The sequence below is a fragment of the Diaphorina citri genome, unplaced genomic scaffold, assembly GCF_000475195.1.
Source record: "Diaphorina citri unplaced genomic scaffold, Diaci psyllid genome assembly version 1.1 scaffold707, whole genome shotgun sequence".
Lineage (NCBI taxonomy): Eukaryota > Metazoa > Arthropoda > Insecta > Hemiptera > Psyllidae > Diaphorina > Diaphorina citri.
In genome coordinates this window covers 93,280-116,516 of record NW_007378140.1, presented here as the reverse complement: position 1 = coordinate 116,516, position 23,237 = coordinate 93,280, and the positions used below count along the sequence as shown (strand labels likewise).

Below are 23,237 nucleotides of genomic sequence, written 5' to 3'. Positions count from 1 at the left end.
TCCTATGGTTTGAGTTGGGGTGTTGCATGCCAGAAGGCACACCTCTCCCATTGGTGGCAGTGACAGTGAGACCGAGTGGCGTAGGAATGTGTAGACCGCTGCTGTTGTTGCGGCCCGATGATATTTGCTGAAATGACAACATTGCATGAAAATTAGAAAAACTGTACCTGCCCACAGAACTAACGTCGTTACTGTCTACCAATTCACACAAGATAATCTCTTTCCTAAAGCACTTGGACTGCGGTAGAAAAAACAGACTTGCATATAACCAAGAAGTTGACGAGCACCGCCTAAATACAAGATGACAAATATTAGACCGCTAGAAAAACTGTACCAGAAATATAGCGAATGATCATCAGCATCACATATACAATCATAACATAACCGTAACATTGATTTAACCGCCTAAAAACTGACTTGATGGATGAGACTTCAAATGTTCTCCCTGTTGATATCCATTTACAAACTTTAATAATAGTTATCCTTATCCACCGTAAGCCTTATCAGGAATCAAATGTTCAAACAAATTCCATACATCAAGCCGTACCTCTCTACTTACCTGTTAAAAGTATAAAAGCCTTAACCTCTTAACCATTATCCTATCGAGATTTTTTGGACCGCCGTACCTCTCTACTTACCTGTTAAAAGTATAAAAGCCTTAACCTCTTAACCATTATCCTATCGAGATTTTTTGGACCTTTTTTTTTTCGAACTGTTTATCCTACCTAAAAATTTGGACCTTTTCGGGTACTTTATACTTACTCCTCGATGGAGATTGGCAGGTAAGTTGGAGCTAATGTTATTCTTGACATTGTTGCTCGTAGCACCACTATTGTTGTTATTGTGTACGGATGAAGACCTCTGGGGAGGTTGCTGGATCGGGTTAACGCCTCCCGGATTAACAGTCGGTGTGACCGGGGCCTTGGTTAACGCACTGCCTGTAACTTGAGCGTTACCTGCAATGAACAAGGAACCGGTTAGGATTTTTATACAAGCATTTATTCTCGAAGCAGGGGGTGGGGGTTCGATGACCGGCGAAGGCGAAGCTTGTGCCAGGCGCTGTTCTATTTCTTGTTCCTGCTGGAGGGCCTTTACAAAGGCGGTCTTGAGGCGGTTCGTGTGCTCGGCTTTCAGCGCTTTCTTCACGTTCGTCGTAACGCAGGACTCGCAAATCACTTTCGGTTCGCGACCTGTGTGGTGGGGAACGGGGGGGATTAGATTAGGGTTACTTACTTACTTCCGTGTCCATGAGATAGGAAAGGCTTCCTATCTCACGGTGTTGGAAGAATTGGAGTTAAACCCTTTGGACGCCCAGAAACAATATCTGGGATTCTTCCCTGTCCTAGGATTGAATGGTAGAGATTGTCTCAGGCAATAATGGCGCCCTTTGTTTGATTCTTGAACTGTGTACAACTGTACATTGAATTACAAGATTTAAAATACAGGTTGTGTCATGAAAATTAATAAAACCTGTCATCCTTATAAAAGATAGTTAAAAATTATGATGCTCCAAACAAAATTTGAGCTCAGGGGAGGGGAACCTCGAACACTTTTGAAAGTTAAGAAGGGAACCGCAACGAAAAAAGTCTGGCCACCCCTGCTATACGTAAAGGTAATAGAAAGTAAAAATGTACCTCGGTACCACTTTCGCATTACATGACGGAAAAGTCTGGTTAGAAAATTTCCGCCCTATTACTATATCCCGTCCAGGATTCAACACACGCTCTTCTGATTAGCAGGCGAGCATCTTGACCACTACACCACCGAAGTAGGTGTTGAAACCAACGATTAGATGAGATAGGTGGGGCTTACGTTAACTTATTTAAATGCCCGATAGGCGGGGCTTAAGTAAACCTATTTACATACCAGTGGGCGGAGCTACAGCAATATTCTCCTTCATCTGTTGTGACTGGCGCAATTTCTTCAACAGGACCAGCGTCATTTCTTCGTTGCGCAATTCATCACGTAGTATGCGCACTAGTCTCTCGCGATCCTTCAGTTCCGCTGGAGAAAGTTCCTGCAAAGGAAAGGAATACGATTTAGTGCTTTTATTAGGAAATTGGACTTTCAATCTAGACTTTAGCTAAATTAAGTTTAGCTCCATTACATAATTTAGTGCTTTTATTTGGAAATGGGACTTTCAATCTCTAGACTTTAGTGATAAATTGGAAGCTGGCGGAGTCAACGAGCTAAAGCCGCTGCTGGCTCAAGGGCCCGTCACACATTGGTCGCGCGACTTTTAGAAGCGCGCAGTTGTGAAGAAAAAAAAAAAACAAAAAAACAAACAAACAAACAAACAAACCTATGAAAATTATAGAGAGTCTATAGAGGAAAGGGTCTCTATCATTTTCATAAGGTTTTTCAGGCGACTACACGATACTAAGGCCAGCCACTCACTATCAGGTAGACCTAACAGGTACGGCTGAAAAGGTCCGTCTGTCAGGTCCACCTGACACCTAATGAGCACACACGCTATCAGGTAGACCTGATCAGGTGTACCCGATAATGATTGGCTGGCATAAAAGTCACAGGACTACGCGTCCAATGAGTGACGGCCCTTTGTCCCTCATTTCTTACCTTAATGGGAGGCAGTTCGGGCATCTCCATATCTTCGTCACTGTCAGATTCTCCTCCTCGGCCTCCATTGATTCCATTTTCATACCCATTGGTGCGTTGGGTAGGCGGGGTGGACGTTTCTTCATCCGAGCTCATCACCTTCACACACAGAACGAAATAAAGGAATTTGAATTGTGTTGAGCATTGATTTGGACTCGAACCAACAATCTCCAGGTCCAAAGTCCAACGCGTTAACCAATAGATCACTGAGATTGGTAAGTAACAGGACGAAATATACAGAGTGTTTCATAAAAAAAAAACGAGCCACTTGAAATATCTCAAGAATGCTTTTGAATTTCGAAAAACGCTGAAACACATGTCCACTATGAAATCTTAAATGAGAAATTCACAAACAAAAGTGAGATTTCACATTTCGGACCCCAAGGGTTGATCCATTATCTAATAATTTTTTGTAAAAAAAAGGTAGATTTTCTAAAAAAAATTGTACCTCGGTACCGCTTTCGCATTACTTCAAGGCACGTTCTTTTACATCCATGCCTATCCACGAACGGAAAAGTCTCTCTGGTTAGAAAATGTCCTCCCTGGCCGGGATTCGAACCCAGCACCTCCGGGTCTCAATAGTTGACCATACTATCTTGATACCAAGGTTCAATATTTGACCATACTATCTTGATAACAAGGCTTAACCATACTATCTTGATACCAAGGTTCAATAGTTAAAAATAGTATCTTGATACATAACAAGGTTCAATAGTTAACCATATTACCTTAATAAAAAGATTGTTGTTGACCATACTGTCTTGATAACAAGGTTCAATATTTCACCATATATTGAAATCAAGATTCAATTGTTGGCCATGGTCTTTTTAACAACGTGGATATTTTATTTAGAACTAGATAATCATATGAGATCTCAATAGAAAAGAAATTCGTCACTACTGACGGACTTTCAGTATACTGAAAACAAAAAGTATACATTATGGATACTTTCAAAGAGTAAACGTTAACATAAGAGCCCGCTCACACTCATCGTTTGTTTCGCTTGTGTGATCCGTTTTTTAATCGGTCGTCCAGTAGATTGATGGTGGGTTTCACCAATCACTTAATCAGAGATTTCACTAATGAAAGAATTTTCAATCATCCAAAAAGGAGTTTTTAATGATCCAAACAGGAGTTTTTAAAAACTCTTCTATTTTGGTGACTAAAAAATCTTTTTTGAACCATTAAAAACTCCTTTTTGGACGACTGAAAATTCTCCCACTATCGAAATCTCCAATTAAGTCATTAGTGAAATCCACCAGTAAACTTAAAATGAGAGTAAAATGACCGATAAAAAACTGATCACAAAAAAAAACCCCCCGCTGATTGTGAACGGGCTATCTTGGAAGTCACTGACTTCCCAATCGAGGACAAAAAAGAACATATGGTAAACAAGCAGACATTAGAAAGTTTTTGCAAACCAAAATTAGCGTCCCATTAATTGAACTTTTTAACGTTAATCGAATTCTGCACATGTGCAGAAACAATTTTTCGTCAAATAATGTTAAAAAGTTCAGTTAACGAGACGGTGCAAACCAAAATTAGCGTCCCATTAATTGAACTTTTTAACGTTAATCGAATTCTGCACATGTGCAGAAACAATTTTTCGTCAAATAACGTTAAAAAGTTCAGTTAACGAGACGATAGAGATGTATAATGACTGCAATGAGTGTGTTATAAAAAAAGAACTACTCTTTTCAGCGGACTACTCAGTCAAACAATCAGATCCTTTAACACAATACAGTCGAACCTGGATATAAGAGAAAATTTTCTGGACCCTTCATTTTTGAACCAAAAACCTGGATATAAGAAGGGAAACCTGGATATAAGAGAAAACCTCGATATAAGAGAATTTTTTTCTGGCCCAGTGAGTGAGTGAGTGAGTTACAAATTTTAGTATCTGACTCTGTGACTTATTGACTGTAGTTCACTAAAAATATCACCCCTATCACCCCAATCTTCTCATGTACCTTCGTCATCACCCACGTTTCTGTCCCTTACATCATATTCTACTAAAGATTTGTTTCATATTCTACTAAAAAGTCAATTATCAATCCATTACCTTTGTCATCTGCTGTCCGCTGTTCGCCTGGTTGGTCACAGAGATGTGCAGAGAATCCTTAGTACCTCTGTTGTCCACATAGTTTCCGTGTGATGAGTTACGATCCGTCGAGTGATGGTTGTTCCTATTTGAGCTGTTTATATTATCTGCAGGGGGAGGGGGATAAAATTTATTTGTTAATCTTCAGTGGATTAGAATTAGAACACATCACATACCTTCAGGCACATTCCATTTGTCAAGGGTCTAGGTTCAAATACTCAACTTCCGAAAATGTTTGATGAAAAAATGTTCGCCACGACCGGGATACGAACCCCGCTCCATTGTTTGTTTTATTTTCCACTACAATAAGTACAGCAAAGCTATCAGATACTAGTTAATGAGAAAGTATTGCAATCAGCCCAAATTTTCAAAATTGGGAAATGGGTGGAAATATCCGATTCCAAAAAGGGAAATGTGTGAAAGTATCCGTCTTAGGGCCCCCTGATTCCCCCAAAAAAGTGGTTTCTAGCTCATGGTCTGTATACGTTTTGACTTACTCCTATGGTTCGAGTTGGGGTGTTGCATGCCAGAAGGCACACCTCTCCCATTGGTGGCAGTGACAGTCAGACCGAGTGGCGTAGGAATGTGTAGACCGCTGCTGTTGTTGCGGCCCGATGATATTTGCTGAAATGACAACATTGCATGAAAATTAGAAAAACTCTACCTGCCCACAGAACTAACGCCGTAAACTGTCTATCAATTCACACAAGATAATCAGTTTCCTAAAGCACTTGGACTGCTGTAGATCACCAGGGCTACAATTAAAGACTCCACAAAACCCACTCCTTACTTATTAATCCATGGACAAAAAATATTCACAAACGGTACATTAAAAATAACATGGGTTTTACCCGTTGATTTGTTAAAAAAAAAAAAAAGAAAAGAAAAGTAGAATCAACTTTAATAGGGTCGGCGTTTCTTGTCAGTCTCTTCCTCTTCCAGACAGCCCTATTGTGTACCTCATGTTCTGATAAATATGTTCTCACTCAAGTTTTGATTCACACAATCTTTCCACCTTTTATTCGGTCTCCCTCGCCCTTTTCTCCCCCTCACTTTCATTCTCTCAACTCTTTTCCCTATGTAGCTCTCATCTCTTCTTTCAACATGACCATACCACTGAAGTCTCCTCTTCTGGATCTTCCTTGACAACACTTCCACTACCATTACTTTTAACCTATTTCTTATGACTTCATTCCTGATCCTGTCCAACCTCGTTACTCCACAGCTCCACCTCAACATTCTCATTTCTGCGACTTCCAATGTCTTCTCATGTACCTTCGTCATCACCCACGTTTCTGTCCCTTACATCATATTCTACTAAAGATTTGTTTCATATTCTACAATTCTACTAAAGAGTCAAATATCAATCCATTACCTTTGTCATCTGCTGTCCACTGTTCGCCTCAGTACTGCTGCAGTTGCTGCAGCACAGCATTCACGGTGCTAATTTTAGTATCCAGACTCGTCGTAGAAGGCAGCTTGTACAGAATAAATTACAAGGCTTTGTCACCACACAATTCAATATGATTTTACCACAAAATTCAAGGGTCTAGGTTCAAATACTCAACTTCCGAAAATCTGTGATGAAAAAATGTTCGCCACGGCCGGGATACGAACCCCGCTCCATTGTTTGTTTTATTATTCAATGAAATACCATAGAATTCAAAATTACTTAATAATATAAAGTAGAATCAACTTAAATAGGGTCGGCGTTTCTTGTCAGTCTCTTCCAGGCAGCCCTATTGTGTACCTCATGCCCTGTTGAATTGTTCTCACTCAAGTTTTGATTCACACAATCTTTCCACCTTTTCTTCGGCCTCCCTCACCCTTTTCTCCCCCTCACTTCCATTATCTCCACTCTTTTCCCTATGTAGTTCTCATCTCTTCTTTCAACATGACCATACCAATCCTTTCCTGGATCTTCCTTGACAACACTTCCATTACCATTACTTTTAACCTATTTCTTATGACTTCAATCCTGATCCTGTCCAACCTCGTTACTCCACAACTCCACCTCAACATTCTCATTTCTGCGACTTCCAATCCCACTCGGCCACAGAGGTGGACGATCCATTATCTGAGTTAGTGCTCTTGACCACTCGGCCACAGAGGTGGGCGATCCATTATCTGAGTCAGTGCTCTTGACCACTCGGCCACAGAGGTGGACGATCCATTATCTGAACTGCACATTACAGCACTTACCTGATCGGGATTATTCGGGTTAAAGTTGCGCGGTTCAGCTCGGCGTAGAGTCATTGCTCGTTTCAAAAAGATGGTGCTTTCATTCAGAGGTTAGTACTTAGTATTTATGACATGTAGGTTTGTGGTGCTTTCTCTTCCTCAAAGGTTTTTGCCATTTTCCCTTGTTTGTCAGGTCACTGAAAAGACCCTTGTCATCAACACTTGAGTTTTTCCTGCTTTGGGTCGTATTTAGACATGAAAAATGTTTCAAGCTGTGAATATAATCATAGGACAGCTTTCCCTTTTCAGCTGTCCTTAAATTCTATATTTTTGTGTATGCTGTGTGAAGAATTCAAGCAAGGTACCTGTCTTTGGTCAACATACTTGTGTTGCCAGAATTACTGTGGTGTAATAATCACTACCTAGTATTAAATGATACTTGAATACACCTCCCAGATTTTTTTTTATTTTTTATTTTAATTATCAGAATGGTATTGTCTATTTTATTGACTTAGTAGTATGTCCAACTACCAAACTAACTATCTATCTATATATTCCATCTTTGTATATTTTTAAAATTCCATACCTAGCTTCACTATGTAACCTGTAGAAAAAGTGTGAGCCCACTTCTAAAAAGTATAAAAAATATTTCGTTCCCTTTGTAGGTAGGTACATTTTTTCTAATCGATGTTCCAATCTAAACAACTGTGTATTAGATTCCTATTTTTAGTCTGTCATTATTTGAATCTGTTCTACTCAATGCGAAATATCTGATTTCTGATTTCTACTTGTAGCTGTTATTAGTTTCTATGTACTGCGAAGTGAGTTGTCTTTATTTCTGTTTATATTTCCAATGTATTTGACATTTTCAAGTAAACCTGTCTTGTTTTTGTTATTCCAAAGTGTATACATAATTTTGTCTTTATATCTAGACTGTGCTCCAAACAACTAACTGAGCAAGTTATATCCATATTGACATTGATATTCTTTAGAAATATTTAACGCGTATACATATCTACCCATACTATCTAATAAGAACATACAAGATCTAACTGAAGTATATAGGTATGTCTTTATTTGACCAATAATAATACTATAATATTAAAAATATAGACATTGGTAAATAAATAAATAAATGTTACCTAATTAGAACCTACATCTATTTCAACCTTGACTAGTCTAGTGATATCACTCATCTCACCGTCATGTGCATATGAAATCAGTTGCTGAACTAATCTCAAGGTTGCAGTGAGCTAGATTTGTGTGCTATCAATTGATATTAAATATGCTAATTACCACAACAAGGAAAATTAGTGTTCCAATGATATATGTCCAAGGAAAATGAGTACTGTGTTCTAATGATAGAGATATTCTCTCAGGGCCATGTGCAGTGAAATCAATAATGCCTTGGTGGTCTAGCTAGGTGATGCCTTGGTGCCCTGGTGATTCCTACATCCTGAGGTAAAATGAATGGAAGTTCTTTCTATGACTGAGCAATCTACTTATTTTATTACTTTCCATTTTTCTTTATTTATTTTTGAATAAGGTGTTCTTAACACTGGAATACCAGGTCATTCATACTAGTTATTCAAATAAAAGATAAGTGGTGGCCCATAGTAGGTATGTCCCTCATCTGCTTGGTTTGGTGAACAAAAGGGTGTAGGTTCAGTCCCAGCTGAAGTATGGAATTTTGTCCTCAATACTACTGTTGGTGTAAAGGGTCTTTTCAGTCCCATTTTCAAATAAATTAAAAAATATTTTTGTTACTAAAATTTTTGTAAGCAAAATATGCACAACACTGCACACTTGCTGATGTCCCAGTGCCACTTTCAGTCCTATTTTTGAGCAATATTTTAAATATTATTATTTTATATGAATTGTTTTAGTCCTAGTTGAGCAGTATAAATATTATCTATTTTTTTTTTCCACATGTTGCAGTGATACTGAGTGTTTATTATAGCTGGTGGCCCTACTTATACCAATCTATTTTATTTCCAGATGTGTAGCATTGACTATGACTACGTGAGTGACAAGTTCCTCCAGTCTCTGTCTGCATGTCCCCAAATGACACGTCTTGTGATTCACGTTCATGGAATTCTGGATAATCATCCTGGAACCACGGAGTATGCCTGGAGCAATGTGTGCCGCAACAAGTAAGTAATAAATAAATTAAAATAAATCCTGTTTCTTTGTGTTATTATATCACAACTTTGGTGCTCATTGTAGCATTGTAGGATTTTCCAAATATCTCAATAATCCTAACATCCAATGTTTATCTACCCTGGTGGCACCTGTTGCTATGCACATTTATATTAAACTTGGCTACTCATTTCCCTCATGAAGCTGAGTGGGCCCCGCAACAGCTAGTCACGGAATCAATCAATCTTCTTTTTTTTACTTTACCCTGCCAATCCTGCCGGGAATTTTTTTGACCTCACCGGGAATCAAACCCAGTTTTCCCACGTGCATGGCGAGTGCAGTGACCACTATGCCATGGGAGCTGACTGCAACAAGTAGGTACCTAGTAGGGTTTCAGTGTGGGAAAGCATTGCAATGAATCCATCAACCATCTGTCGAAAATGCAAGATTTAATTAACTTCTTAATTACTGTATCAGTGCAATAGTCCTAAACTAAAATGGACGCGGCACATAAGGGACCAGGAAGAGACTGCCTTAACATAATAATGTATGGTTTGATTTGTTCGTATATTTGCAGTCCCCTACTCAAAGTTCGTCTGAACCTGATTCATGCATTTGAAGCTGTGGCCATGTTTCATGTCACCATATTGAAGCGAGCCATGCCTCTGTCACATTTGAGAGTCTTCTTCTGTGAACATGTGAGTAAACAAAGCTTTTGTTCTTGGGTTAGGACTATTCCTGCTGATGAGAACCAAAAGGTCGAACCAGCCGACCAGAGATGCTCTAATTCTAACCCAGAACTGTCTATAGTAAGTACAGCAGTTCATAAGATGAACATATGCATTTTATGACTATCTAGGTATCTTGTTGATTTTGGCAAGGTCAAGGATTTCCAAATTCATTGAATGTAGGGGCTGCTGGATCGTATGAGGGTCGGCCTTTACTAGTAGAGGCCGTTGGGGGAGGGGGCTGACTTGTTACGAATGTGAAAGTTGTGGTATGTATGTAGGTATTGAAAGAAATGAAATAACAAGAAGCTTAACCACTAAACCACTGAGGTAGGTTAATCAAGCACTCAGCAAAGTCCACGATTACCTAGCTCTAAAATTTTTGTAGTCTAGTTACTTTTAGATAACAAAGTATTCTTTCCCTCTCAGTTGAACACGGAGGCATTCAACATGATCAAGCACTACCCGGATCTCGAGTCAGTCTGGTGGGTCGACTCATCAGTGTCTGACTCAACCAACTCAGACGTCCTACTCAACAACTATATTCGACTTAATCCTCTGGTCATCGCAGCGTGGCGACTCAAGAAGCTCAAGGAGTTGGTATTCCTGGGATACAAGTGTTTCGTGGACGATATTGTGGCCATAATGAGACTCAGAAAGTTCCAACATCTGGAGCTAGCCTACCATGAAATCCTTAAAAAAAAAAAAAAAAAAAAAAAAAACAATGTGTATGTACTGTTAAAAATTCAACCTCTAAATTATGTAATTATTGGACCAAAGGCTGTGTAATTTGTAAGAAAAAGTAATTTTAGTACTATTTATCTACACGTATATAAAGGAGTAAACAATAAAAGTAGTTTGAAATAGAAAGTAAAAAAGCTATTGTATAGAATCAAAAATATCCTCTGGTCATCGCAGCGTGGCGACTCAAGAAGCTCAAGGAGTTGGTATTCCTGGGATACAAGTGTTTCGTGGACGATATTGTGGCGATAATGAGACTCAGAAAGTTCCAACATCTGGAGCTGAATCAAAAATTTAATATTGTACGTAGCATGGATTATTTATCAAAGCTTTAAATCATGGAGGTATGTACATACATATCGTCGTCCCGAAAACGAAGAGGCGTAAGTGCAAAAATCACATTTTTCAGGAGGGCCGAAATAAGTTTTTTTAAATTAATTTTTTGAGAAATCAAAAATTTAATATTGTACGTAGCATGGATTATTTATCAAAGCTTTAAATCATGGAGGTATGTACATACATATCGTCGTCCCGAAGACGAAGAGGCGTAAGTGCAAAAATCACATTTTTCAGGAGGGCCGAAATAAGTTTTTTAAATTAATTTTTTGAGCTCTTTCTACTGCACAATCTTCACAAAGTCCATGTTCACCTATTCGTTAAAACATTTTTAAAGCATGCTATGTATGTTTTTAAGCACACAGGCCTATTCGTGTTTAGTAAAATGATAGTTCTATCACATACGCCGGAATTTCTATCATGTCTAAAACCACAGTCACTTTTTGGTTGTTCAATGAAATCACATTGGATTGCTCTTTTAAATTTCATGGCTTTGATAATGGAAACTACTGCCTGCTAGCGGGAGAGTTTATGCTAAGTATCAACTTGCAGTGATTTTGGCACTCAACCAATTAGATAAGATACCTTCTATTTAAATTTTAAACTGGTAAATTTGACTGTGGTGGACAATATTTATTTACTTAGGATAAAAAATTGAATTGGTTTTGGGTTTCAAAGAATGTTTACAGCCCCCAAAATTTACAGCTATATTTTATATGCCCATCTGATTTATTTTCTTCAATAATTATAGTAATTATGTGTTTATGTGGTAGGTAACAATAATAATTTTGAATAACTAGTCAATTGTTCCAACTAATTATTTTTGAAGTAACAGCTTGTCCTTTTGCTTACATTAGAGGAGATCAGGAGCATTACTTATGTGGTTTGTAGGTACTTAATAATATTTGAAGAATATGTACGTTTGAAATGATAACCCCTTTTTGTTGTTTGTTAATGTAATTTTGATTTTCATTCTATTTTTTATGCAAAATAATGCATCCATTGTATTTCATTGGTAATGTACCAAATACAAAGTCGAGCGTATTTTTTCATTTGTTTATTTTTAGCTGTGATCCCCCTCACGAATTTCATAAACCAAACAAATACTTCCTAATCCAATCAAATTTCAACCAAACACATTGTTGAAAATTTTAAAAAATATTCGACATATTTTTGATTTTGAAAATTTCTTTAAAGAAAAGTATGTACCATCAGGTCGGTACAGTACAGATTATTGTATTTTATAAAAATGTTATCACCAAGGAAATTGATGCACGGGTATAACGAAAAAATAGTTGAAAAAAGAACTTGCTATTGCCATACAATTCATACAAATGTAGATTTTAAAAGTTACCAAACACGTTGAGATGATAATATTTTTAAGATTTTTGAATTATATTACCTTAAAATGATTATATCATTATATGTAGATATTATTAAAAAAGCACCATCTTGTTTCAGAAGATGATTCTAGTGAAGTTTAAAAGTGTTTCCATTAATGATATTTCCATTAATACACTTGGTCAGAAGATTCATTCCGTATGTAAGACCGTCAACCTAGTTTTCAGATTTCTAAATTTATCCTGTTTTCCCTTCCTCTTTTCTTAACTATTTACCATTTACGACTTCAATATCCCTCTTCTCACCTTTCTTCTTTTCTGTCGTCTTTTTTCATTCTAATCTGTTTATATATTTCCTCTTTCTATCCTTTTTTTTATATTGAGTATTATATTAATCATTTATTTTTCTTGGTTTCTTATATTGGGTATTTAGGTGTTATTGGATTTAGCTTATAAGCATCTATCACATTACTCTAATTTAAGGGGAAAACTAATTTTCATTTCATTAATTATATTGGTTTATCTTCAGTATAGTAAACTCTCGATTATTGAGACAACAACTGGTCTATCTCTAATGTTTTTTTTTGGCACTATCATCTAGGGCCTAAGATCTCAATAATGGCGAGTTTTCTGTACTTATTATATTTTTTTTTCTCCACAGAGTATCTGGAAGAAAATCCTGACTTTTTTGTAAGGGCATGGAATTTTGTGTCATAAAATTTTAGAATTTGACTACAGTGAACCATTTTAGAACCTTAATGAAAACTAGTTATGGTTAATAGATACCAGCTATCGATTATCTTTATGGTTATACCTAGCAAAATTGTATTTCCCCTTGCCTAGACTAAACTCTGTGGGGAATCATTTTAATATTAAAGATGAATACTTCTTTTAGTACCTAAGTTTGGTAGTTTTTGTCTTATTATATTTATATTCTTAATATTATTGTTTTCAAATACTATTACAAGAAGATAAATAAAACAAGACTTGATTTTATGGGTAAAAAAAACGTAGTTACTTATGAATGGATGATCTACTCCTACTGTTTTTCAACCATTAAAAATGTCCTGTTTTGTGCTACACTCCCCCTGGAATGCACATGCTCGGCACTGAAATCTATGGCTGTTTCCAATTTTATTATTGTAGTAATCATGAAAATCTCTCAGGGTTGTTGTCTAAATTATAGACGTTCTGTGTGAAAGAAAAACTGACTGAAGCTTTTTCAAGGAATCTCAATTTTGAAAATGAAATTTGAGAAGAGAAAGTGAAAAAATTACAATTCCATACAGAGTTGGCAGGTTTTGTTTAAATGTGAAATGGATATCATTGAAAACAAATACCTTCAAATGTTAATTCCAAATTACATATTGTGTCATCTTCTTATTGCTATATTATATTTATATTCTTAATATTATTGTTTTCAAATACTATTACAAGAAGATAAATAAAACAAGACTTGATTTTATGGGTAAAAAAAACGTAGTTACTTATGAATGGATGATCTACTCCTACTGTTTTTCAACCATTAAAAATGTCCTGTTTTGTGCTACACTCCCCCTGGAATGCACATGCTCGGCACTGAAATCTATGGCTGTTTCCAATTTTATTATTGTAGTAATCATGAAAATCTCTCAGGGTTGTTGTCTAAATTATAGACGTTCTGTGTGAAAGAAAAACTGACTGAAGCTTTTTCAAGGAATCTCAATTTTGAAAATGAAATTTGAGAAAAGAAAGTGAAAAAATTACAATTCCATACAGAGTTGGCAGGTTTTGTTTAAATGTGAAATGGATATCATTGAAAACAAATACCTTCAAATGTTAATTCCAAATTACATATTGTGTCATCTTCTTATTGCTATGATTTTAAAGAGAACAGATTTTAAGGTAACACGTGAAGCGGCCATCTAGATGACAATGATGCATGAAATTAGCTTCAGGGATCTAGATCAGATAGCTTGTACCGAACTACATAAGTGGGCCTTTCGAGCCAAATCAAGAAGATGCACAACTCCCCAGTTTATTATTGCTATGATTTTAAAGAGAACAGATTTTAAGGTAACACGTGAAGCGGCCATCTAGATGACAATGATGCATGAAATTAGCTTCAGTGATCTAGATCAGATAGCTTGTACCAAACTAGATAAGTGGGCCTTTCGAGCCAAATCAAGAAGATGCACAACCCCCCAGTTTTGTTTTTGTTCCCCTTCTAATCTGCCAACTCTGTATTTTGAATTCCTTTTGCTTCGTCAAAAGCAAGAGAATACCACATTAATTAATAGATATGTATTATTAAAATGAAAATGAGAGCACAAAAATACGGGATATATAGAGTATGCAATGAGAATAATTGTTGGTATTCTAATCTTTTGCGATGTAATTTTAGTACAAACTAAATTTCGGAGAACCCCAGTTTTGTTTTTGTTCCCCTTCTAATCTGCCAACTCTGTATTTTGAATTCCTTTTGCTTCGTCAAAAGCAAGAGAATACCACATTAATTAATAGATATGTATTATTAAAATGAAAATGAGAGCACAAAAATACGGGATATATAGAGTATGCAATGAGAATAATTGTTGGTATTCTAATCTTTTGCGATGTAATTTTAGTACAAACTAAATTTCGGAGAATTTTTTATTAGCAAAAATAAATTCAATTCCTCCAATGATTAATTTATTATAACTGTGATATGAATTTTGTAATTGAATTGATTGCAACATCAAATTTTAAAATTTAGAAATATTGTCTTCAAATTCCCATAACATGTCTGTAGATATCTACTACAATATTGCCTTGTTTGAGTCTTGGAAAAGTCACAAGTTTTGACTTCAAGCGATCTTTTGCCAGAATTGAGTTAACAATTATTTTCTGATTTTTTATGAACCATCAAAATGTAATTTCTGAGTATGTCTTTTAATAATTTATTTCAAATAAAGCTATACTTACATTGCGTTCTATATTCTTCTTCCTTTGATTTTTTGCGTTTTTACTTTGTCAATTTAGTTAGTACCAATTTAGGTAGTACCTATGAGATCTCAAATTTATAGGTATAGTAGGTACCTACGAGATCTCAAATTTATAGGTACCTAAAGTACCTATGAGATCTCAAATTTATACTTTTACCAAGGTCTTGAAGTTATTTTCAATTACTCTAGATCTAGAATTTCTTTTTTGATTGGTCTATAGTAGGCAATATCCAATAAATATTAATACAGATAAAGCATGTTCGTACTGAGCTCACGTCCAATCCAGATCTTCTATCGCGATTCTTTCCAGGTATGTATAGTATAGGTTCGACCGGCCGTCGATCGATGTCGACTGAACCGTCCACACTGCCTCAACAACATTTTTGAACACACCTATACGGATGTTTTTTTTATATATATTTGGTGGAAGATTCAAAAGTACCTAACTGTGAAAAGGACGTTTACTTTAAGACGAAATTGTTTATGCCGATTATTGTTTATCAAAATTTTCAAATAAGGTGAAATTTTAATTTTAGGTAGGTGGGGACTTGGGGAGGTACTATAATAGGTACCTATTCAATAAAATTCATCATTCATTATGAACGCACTGTATTGGGTACTATTATTTGCTGTGGTATGAAGACAGTACGCTGAATCCACGGTTATTATTGGAACTAGGTAGGTACTTTGGGAGTTGGATGATGTTATTTTGGGGTTATTTGGCGATAAAAAGTTTTATCTCAAGTTTCATCCTACCTTGGTCGTGTAGTGGTCAAGACGCTCGCCTGGTAAACAGGAGGGCGTGGATTCATTCCCAGCTGAAGTAAGGAATTTTACTAGAATAATGCTAAATTAAGGTGCTTTATTTAGACAGGTAACTAATCCCTATATTTCAACAGCTTTAAACAGCACCCCTTTATTTTTAGCGTATTACTTATGTGTGAATTATGTGATTATTTTTTTCCACCAGTTAAGTACCTCGTTCCAGTAGGTACACCATAAAACAAACGCGCATGCTGTGTATGAAAGACATGTTGGATGTAGTCATGTTAGTCATATATAATGTTTGTTATAATGTTAGAGACGCGAGTATATAGGAGGGGGGGGGTTAGGGTTCATGTAATCGCCGCAGGAATGAATAATTAGATATAAAAAAAATTTTTAAAAAAAAAAAAAAAAAAAAAAAATCCATTTGGTGGAAGATTCAAAAGTAACTGTGAAAAGGACGTTTACTTTAAGACGAGATTGTTTATGCCGATTATTGTTTATCAAATTTTTTTAATAAGGTGAAATTTTAATTTTAGGTAGGTGGGGAGGTAGGTACTAGGCTACTAGCTACTAGGTATTCAATAAAATTCATCGTTCATTATGAACGCACTGTATAAAAAAATCTCTAATCAAGATTTCCTGAATCACACTGTATTTTTCACACATGATTTGTGAGGGGAGGAGGGGAAATATTTTAAAAAGTAGGGGAAGTAAAACAACACAAAAATAAACAAAACACCGCCATATTGGAATTTGTTCTTTTCGCTGTAGGTAGGTACGTGAATTTTTGAATTTTGCGTGAATTTTAAATCAATTTTTGATTTCTTTTATTAAAAAAAAATTAATAAATTTTCATACCTAATTATTATTTCCGTAATGCAGTCCAAGTTCAAGAATAATTCCTCGAGCTTCTGTCATAAATTTCCTCAAACGTAATGTGATTATGTTATAAAATAAAAATGCGGCTTTTTGAAGTGTAAAATAATGGGTTCTGTGTTTCTACAAAAATTAAAGAATTTTTTATTAAAATAATCATCACCTAGGACAGAAGTGTAATCGATTTGTTAGCTTAATAATGTGATTATGTTATAAAATAAAAATGCGGCTTTTTGAAGTGTAAAATAATGGGTTCTGTGTTTCTACAAAAATTAAAGAATTTTTATTAAAATAATCATCACCTAGGACAGAAGTGTAATCGATTTGTTAGCTTATTATCCATTGTCTTATTTCGAAACGTCCTTTATTTGTATTTGGACATTAATTGACAGCAGATTATCAAGGTATGTAACTTTTTTTGTATGTTCAACTTGTAGATCAGTTGGATTTCACTGGTTTTTTATGTTTCTACATTAAAATCAAAATGAAAGGATTATGTCAAAGAAGATTATTAATTACCTGCCTATTGGTACATTTCAAACATGGCCAACACAACACTTAATATCCATTGTCTTATTTCGAAACGTCCTTTATTTGTATTTGGACATTAATTGACAGCAGATTATCAAGGTATGTAACTTTTTTGTATGTTCAACTTGTAGATCAGTTGGATTTCACTGGTTTTTTATGTTTCTACATTAAAATCAAAATGAAAGGATTATGTCAAAGAAGATTATTAATTACCTGCCTATTGGTACATTTCAAACATGGCCAACACAACATACACAAGTGATACATACACCTTCTACCTTTCTATTATTTTTTTGTTCCTCTGGTTTTTTCTTTGAAATAAAACTCTTGATTTTATTGTGTTTGTCTTCAGTAAAGTATGAAATTGTTTACAATTTAGAATAAAGCTGTGAATGAATGGAAGCAGGTAATTAGGTAATAATCGGTGGTCATTTCAAAATTGCAAACTATCCACCTTTACTTATCTGGTTTTGTTACAAACAATATTGAGGTCATACAATAAATGGGTAATTATTCAATAAAGGGCAATTACCTACATTTCACTGGTTTTAGTAAGTGTAAGATGTTAGTATTCCAACACAACATACACAAGTGATACATACACCTTCTACCTTTCTATTATTTTTTTGTTCCTCTGGTTTTTTCTTTGAAATAAAACTCTTTGATTTTATTGTGTTTGTCTTCAGTAAAGTATGAAATTGTTTACAATTTAGATTAAAGCTGTGAATGAATGGAAGCAGGTAGGTAATTAGGTAATAATTGGTGGTCATTTCAAAATTGCAAACTATCCACCTTTATCTGGTTTTGTTACAAACAATATTGAGGTCATACAATAAATGGTTAATTATTCAATAAAAGGCAATTACCTACCTACATTTCACTGGTTTTAGTAAGTGTAAGATGTTAGTATTTTGTGGTTCTCGGAGGGACAAAAATCTATGACCAGTGGCCTGTTCCATAAACAACTCTGCACTTTTTGGTCACTTTTTCCTCTATGCACTGGAAATATTTAAGTGGAATAGTTCCCAGGGGCTTGTTCATGAAAAGGTTTATTGTCCTCTCCTATATCATAAAAAAATATTTTTTTTTTAAAAAAAAAAAGACAAACAAAAGTGGTTGCACCAAGGAGATTTAATTTTCAACTTCAACAGATTGATTGCCAAATCATATTCTATGGTGTTTACCCACAGGTCCCCGTGAATGAAAATAACTCCCTTTAATGAGAGACAAGCTCATTAAATTCCTGGGACAAATCTGTCCCATGAAACTTTCTGACTGCTTAATCCCATCATTTCTTGATTTACTTTGATAGATGGAACTGTAACAACATAGATTTTTTTTTTACAAGTAGGTAAGTAGTACTGAAATCAAAGAAGTAGGACAGCTTAGGAAAAACCCAGTGAAGAGAAAAGTCTCATTTAACATCATACTTACTAATTTTAAGTTTAGTGATAGGAAATAATTTATTGTAGCTTTTTAAAATATTTTTAAGTTGACTTATATTATTTCAAGCCTTCTTCAAAGTACATCTACGAATTATTGTGAGATGTAAAATTCCAAAAGTAGGTATCCGCCAATAATCCAAGAATGCGAAAGAAAGGGTAATATTATTTGAAGAAGATTTTAGGTTAAAAATATAAATAATAAGTTTAGATCAGTTACGCGCACTGTATAAAAATCTCTAATCAAGATTTCCTGAATCACACTGTATTTTTCACACATGATTTGTGAGGGGAGGAGGGGAAATATTTTAAAAAGTAGGGGAAGTAAAACAACACAAAAATAAACAAAACACCGCCATATTGGAATTTGTTCTTTTCGCTGTAGGTACGTGAATTTTTGAATTTTGCGTGAATTTTAAATCAATTTTTGATTTCTTTTATTAAAAAAAATTAATAAATTTTCATAAGTCAAAGATTTTTGAAAATGTTTTTACTTCATTTTTTAATTCTAACACACATTTATAATATGTCTAAATATTTTGTAATGTAATATATTCATCATATGCATCTCTTACCAAGTTCCTTTAGTATAGACGTGTTCAAATCTGGAAGGAGATTATTTTAACATTCAAGTGTAATACGCATATTGTTTGATTTAGCCAATGAGAAAAGTCTCATTTAACATCATACTTACTAATTTTAAGTTTAGTGATAGGAAATAATTTATTGTAGCTTTTTAAAATATTTTTAAGATGACTTATATTATTTCAAGCCTTCTTCAAATTACATCTACGAATTATTGTGAGATGTAAAATTCCAAAAGTAGGTATCCGCCAATAATCCAAGAATGCGAAGGAAAGGGTAATATTATTTGAAGAAGATTTTAGGTTAAAAATATAAATAATAAGTTTAGATCAGTTACAGTGGCTCCGTGAAAAATTGACATATTTGGACAAAATATGTATTGTTTGAAAGCTGAGACTTCAGGGACATTTTTAGCCCGTCCTTCCTTTATTATTACGAGAGTAATAAAAAGGTATAGTGGACGGACTATTGTATTCGCTTCGGTGTCGTCTGTCACAGTCTGTCTGTCCGTCTGTCACTCTGTCTACGTAATTCTACGTATGAATGGGTAATCCTACGTAATACATAATTAACAATTCTCGCAATTTTCAATATTCATAAAAATAAAAAAATTATAAAAAAAAAAAAAAATCTCCAAAAATTATTTTCCATATTCGTAGCGTAATTTTCAAGTTACTTATGCGTCTTCAAACTTCAAACACAAGGACGATAATTTCTAGGCCCGGTAACGTGACCGCGTGACGTCATTTATTTGAATTCTTATCGCCAGCCTAGTTAGCTATTGGTCAGACATAAGTTGCAACAGCAAGCGTGTTGTCACAACTTGGAAACAAAAAATGTAAACAATAGTGTAACATTTCAGCTTGACCGAATTGGATAATGGACTCGTAGAACGAGATTCTGGGTTCACCGCCAGAACATTGGACATATTTCCTATAGGAAGAGTACTTTGACTTTAACTACGGGCTAAAAAATTGCCGGAGGGACGGGCCCAGCTTGTTTTATAATATATTATGAGGTATAAATGCGGCCTCCGGCCGTTGGCAAAGCCTATTACATTGATTTCATTGGTATAAGTACCAACGTACCTATGCATTATTATTATTTTAACATGGGGTCTTATGGGAAAATTTTAAAACGCGATTTAAACATGAAATAATTAGAATTTTGAGGAACTTTAAATGTCTATCAAGTGTATGTCGCATCAGAAACAAAATCATCATCAGTAACAACCGCTTGTTTAATAGATCTTTTCTCTTACAAGGTATTAACTTGTTCAATAAGTTGTCTGATGATCTGAAATCTCTTCCATTGGATACATTCCGGGAGACTTTGAAGGATTATCTACTTGTCGCTGCTCCATATTCTTTTCAGGAGATTCTGGATGGATCTGTCCTGCGGCCTCCATAACCCCTCATATCTCACATCTTTGTTCTCGTCTTTTACCATTCTATACGTCTCCTACCTCACATTTCCTACCTCCCACTTCGTCTCCTACCTCATATTTCTATCTCTCACTTCGTCTCCTACCTCACATTTCCTACCTACCACTTCGTCTCCTACCTCATATTTCTCACCTCTCGTTTGTAGGTACTTAATAATATTTGAAGAATATGTACGTTTGAAATGATAACCCCTTTTTGTTGTTTGTTAATGTAATTTTGATTTTCTTTCTATTTTTTATGCTAAATGCATTCATTGTATTTCATTGGTAATGTACCAAATACAAAGTCGAGCGTATTTTTTCATTTGTTTATTTTTAGCTGTGATCCCCCTTACGAATTTCATAAACCAAACAAATACTTCCTAATCCAATCAAATTTCAACCAAACATATTGTTGAAAATTTTAAAAAATATTCGACATATTTTTGATTTTGAAAATTTCTTTAGAGAAAAGTATGTACCATCAGGTCGGTACAGAACAGATTATTGTATTTTATAAAAATGTTATCACCAAGGAAATTGATGCACAGGTATAACGAAAAAATAGCTGAAAAAAGAACTAACCATTGCCATACAATTCATACAAATGTAGATTTTAAAAGTTACCAAACACGTTGAGATGATATTTTTAAGATTTTTGAATTATATTACCTTAAAATGATTATATCATTATATGTAGATATTATTAAAAAGGCACCATCTTGTTTCAGAAGATGATTCTAGTGAAGTTTAAAAGTGTTTCCATTAATGATATTTCCATTAATACACTTGGTCAGGAGATTCATTCCGTATGTAAGACCGTCAACCTAGTTTTCAGATTTCTAAATTTATCCTGTTTTTCCCTTCCTCTTTTCTTAACTATTTACCATTTACGACTTCAATATCCCTCTTCGCACCTTTCTTCTTTTCTGTCGTCTTTTTTCATTCTAATCTGTTTCTATATTTCCTCTTTCTATCCTTTTTTTACTTTCAATGCATCCATTGTATTTCATTGGTAATGTACCAAATACAAAGTCGAGCGTATTTTTTCATTTGTTTATTTTTAGCTGTGATCCCCCTCACGAATTTCATAAACCAAACAAATACTTCCTAATCCAATCAAATTTCAACCAAACACATTGTTGAAAATTTTAAAAAATATTCGACATATTTTTGATTTTGAAAATTTCTTTAAAGAAAAGTATGTACCATCAGGTCGGTACAGTACAGATTATTGTATTTTATAAAAATGTTATCACCAAGGAAATTGATGCACGGGTATAACGAAAAAATAGTTGAAAAAAGAACTTGCTATTGCCATACAATTCATACAAATGTAGATTTTAAAAGTTACCAAACACGTTGAGATGATAATATTTTTAAGATTTTTGAATTATATTACCTTAAAATGATTATATCATTATATGTAGATATTATTAAAAAAGCACCATCTTGTTTCAGAAGATGATTCTAGTGAAGTTTAAAAGTGTTTCCATTAATGATATTTCCATTAATACACTTGGTCAGAAGATTCATTCCGTATGTAAGACCGTCAACCTAGTTTTCAGATTTCTAAATTTATCCTGTTTTCCCTTCCTCTTTTCTTAACTATTTACCATTTACGACTTCAATATCCCTCTTCTCACCTTTCTTCTTTTCTGTCGTCTTTTTTCATTCTAATCTGTTTATATATTTCCTCTTTCTATCCTTTTTTTTATATTGAGTATTATATTAATCATTTATTTTTCTTGGTTTCTTATATTGGGTATTTAGGTGTTATTGGATTTAGCTTATAAGCATCTATCACATTACTCTAATTTAAGGGGAAAACTAATTTTCATTTCATTAATTATATTGGTTTATCTTCAGTATAGTAAACTCTCGATTATTGAGACAACAACTGGTCTATCTCTAATGTTTTTTTTTGGCACTATCATCTAGGGCCTAAGATCTCAATAATGGCGAGTTTTCTGTACTTATTATATTTTTTTTTCTCCACAGAGTATCTGGAAGAAAATCCTGACTTTTTTGTAAGGGCATGGAATTTTGTGTCATAAAATTTTAGAATTTGACTACAGTGAACCATTTTAGAACCTTAATGAAAACTAGTTAGCCTAAGATCTCAATAATGGCGAGTTTTCTGTACTTATTATATTTTTTTTTCTCCACAGAGTATCTGGAAGAAAATCCTGACTTTTTTTTGTAAGGGCATGGAATTTTGTGTCATAAAATTTTAGAATTTTACTACAGTGAACCATTTTAGAACCTTACTGAAAACTAGTTTTGGTTAATAGATACCAGCTATCGATTATCTTTATGGTTATACCTAGCAAAATTGTATTTCCCCTTGCCTAGACTAAACTCTGTGGGGAATCATTTTAATATTAAAGATGAATACTTTTAGTACCTAAGTTTGGTAGTTTTTGTCTTATTATATTTATATTCTTAATATTATTGTTTTCAAATA

General features: G+C 34.6%; 1 protein-coding gene and 2 long non-coding RNA genes across 3 annotated transcripts in view; 1 reads left to right on the top strand and 2 right to left on the bottom strand.

Moving 5' to 3' along the window:
• Positions 1 to 23,237, bottom strand: part of LOC103511368 (transcriptional repressor p66-beta) — a gene marked incomplete at its 5' end in the record, with an annotated part of 39,860 nt that overhangs the window by 6,484 nt on the left and 10,139 nt on the right. Inside the window, 4 exon segments of the mRNA XM_008476089.1 lie at positions 1 to 127; positions 763 to 956; positions 1,867 to 2,017; positions 2,578 to 2,715. Of these exon segments, the coding sequence (XP_008474311.1) occupies positions 1 to 127; positions 763 to 956; positions 1,867 to 2,017; positions 2,578 to 2,715 (610 nt within the window).
• LOC113468324 lies at positions 10,965 to 21,688 on the top strand. The gene is made up of 2 exons (XR_003392117.1): positions 10,965 to 11,733; positions 20,938 to 21,688. It is a non-coding gene; the product is annotated as an uncharacterized LOC113468324 (long non-coding RNA).
• On the bottom strand, positions 11,887 to 14,202 carry LOC108252651. The gene is made up of 2 exons (XR_001809560.2): positions 13,992 to 14,202; positions 11,887 to 13,522 (listed from the first exon to the last, which is right to left on the bottom strand). It is a non-coding gene; the product is annotated as an uncharacterized LOC108252651 (long non-coding RNA).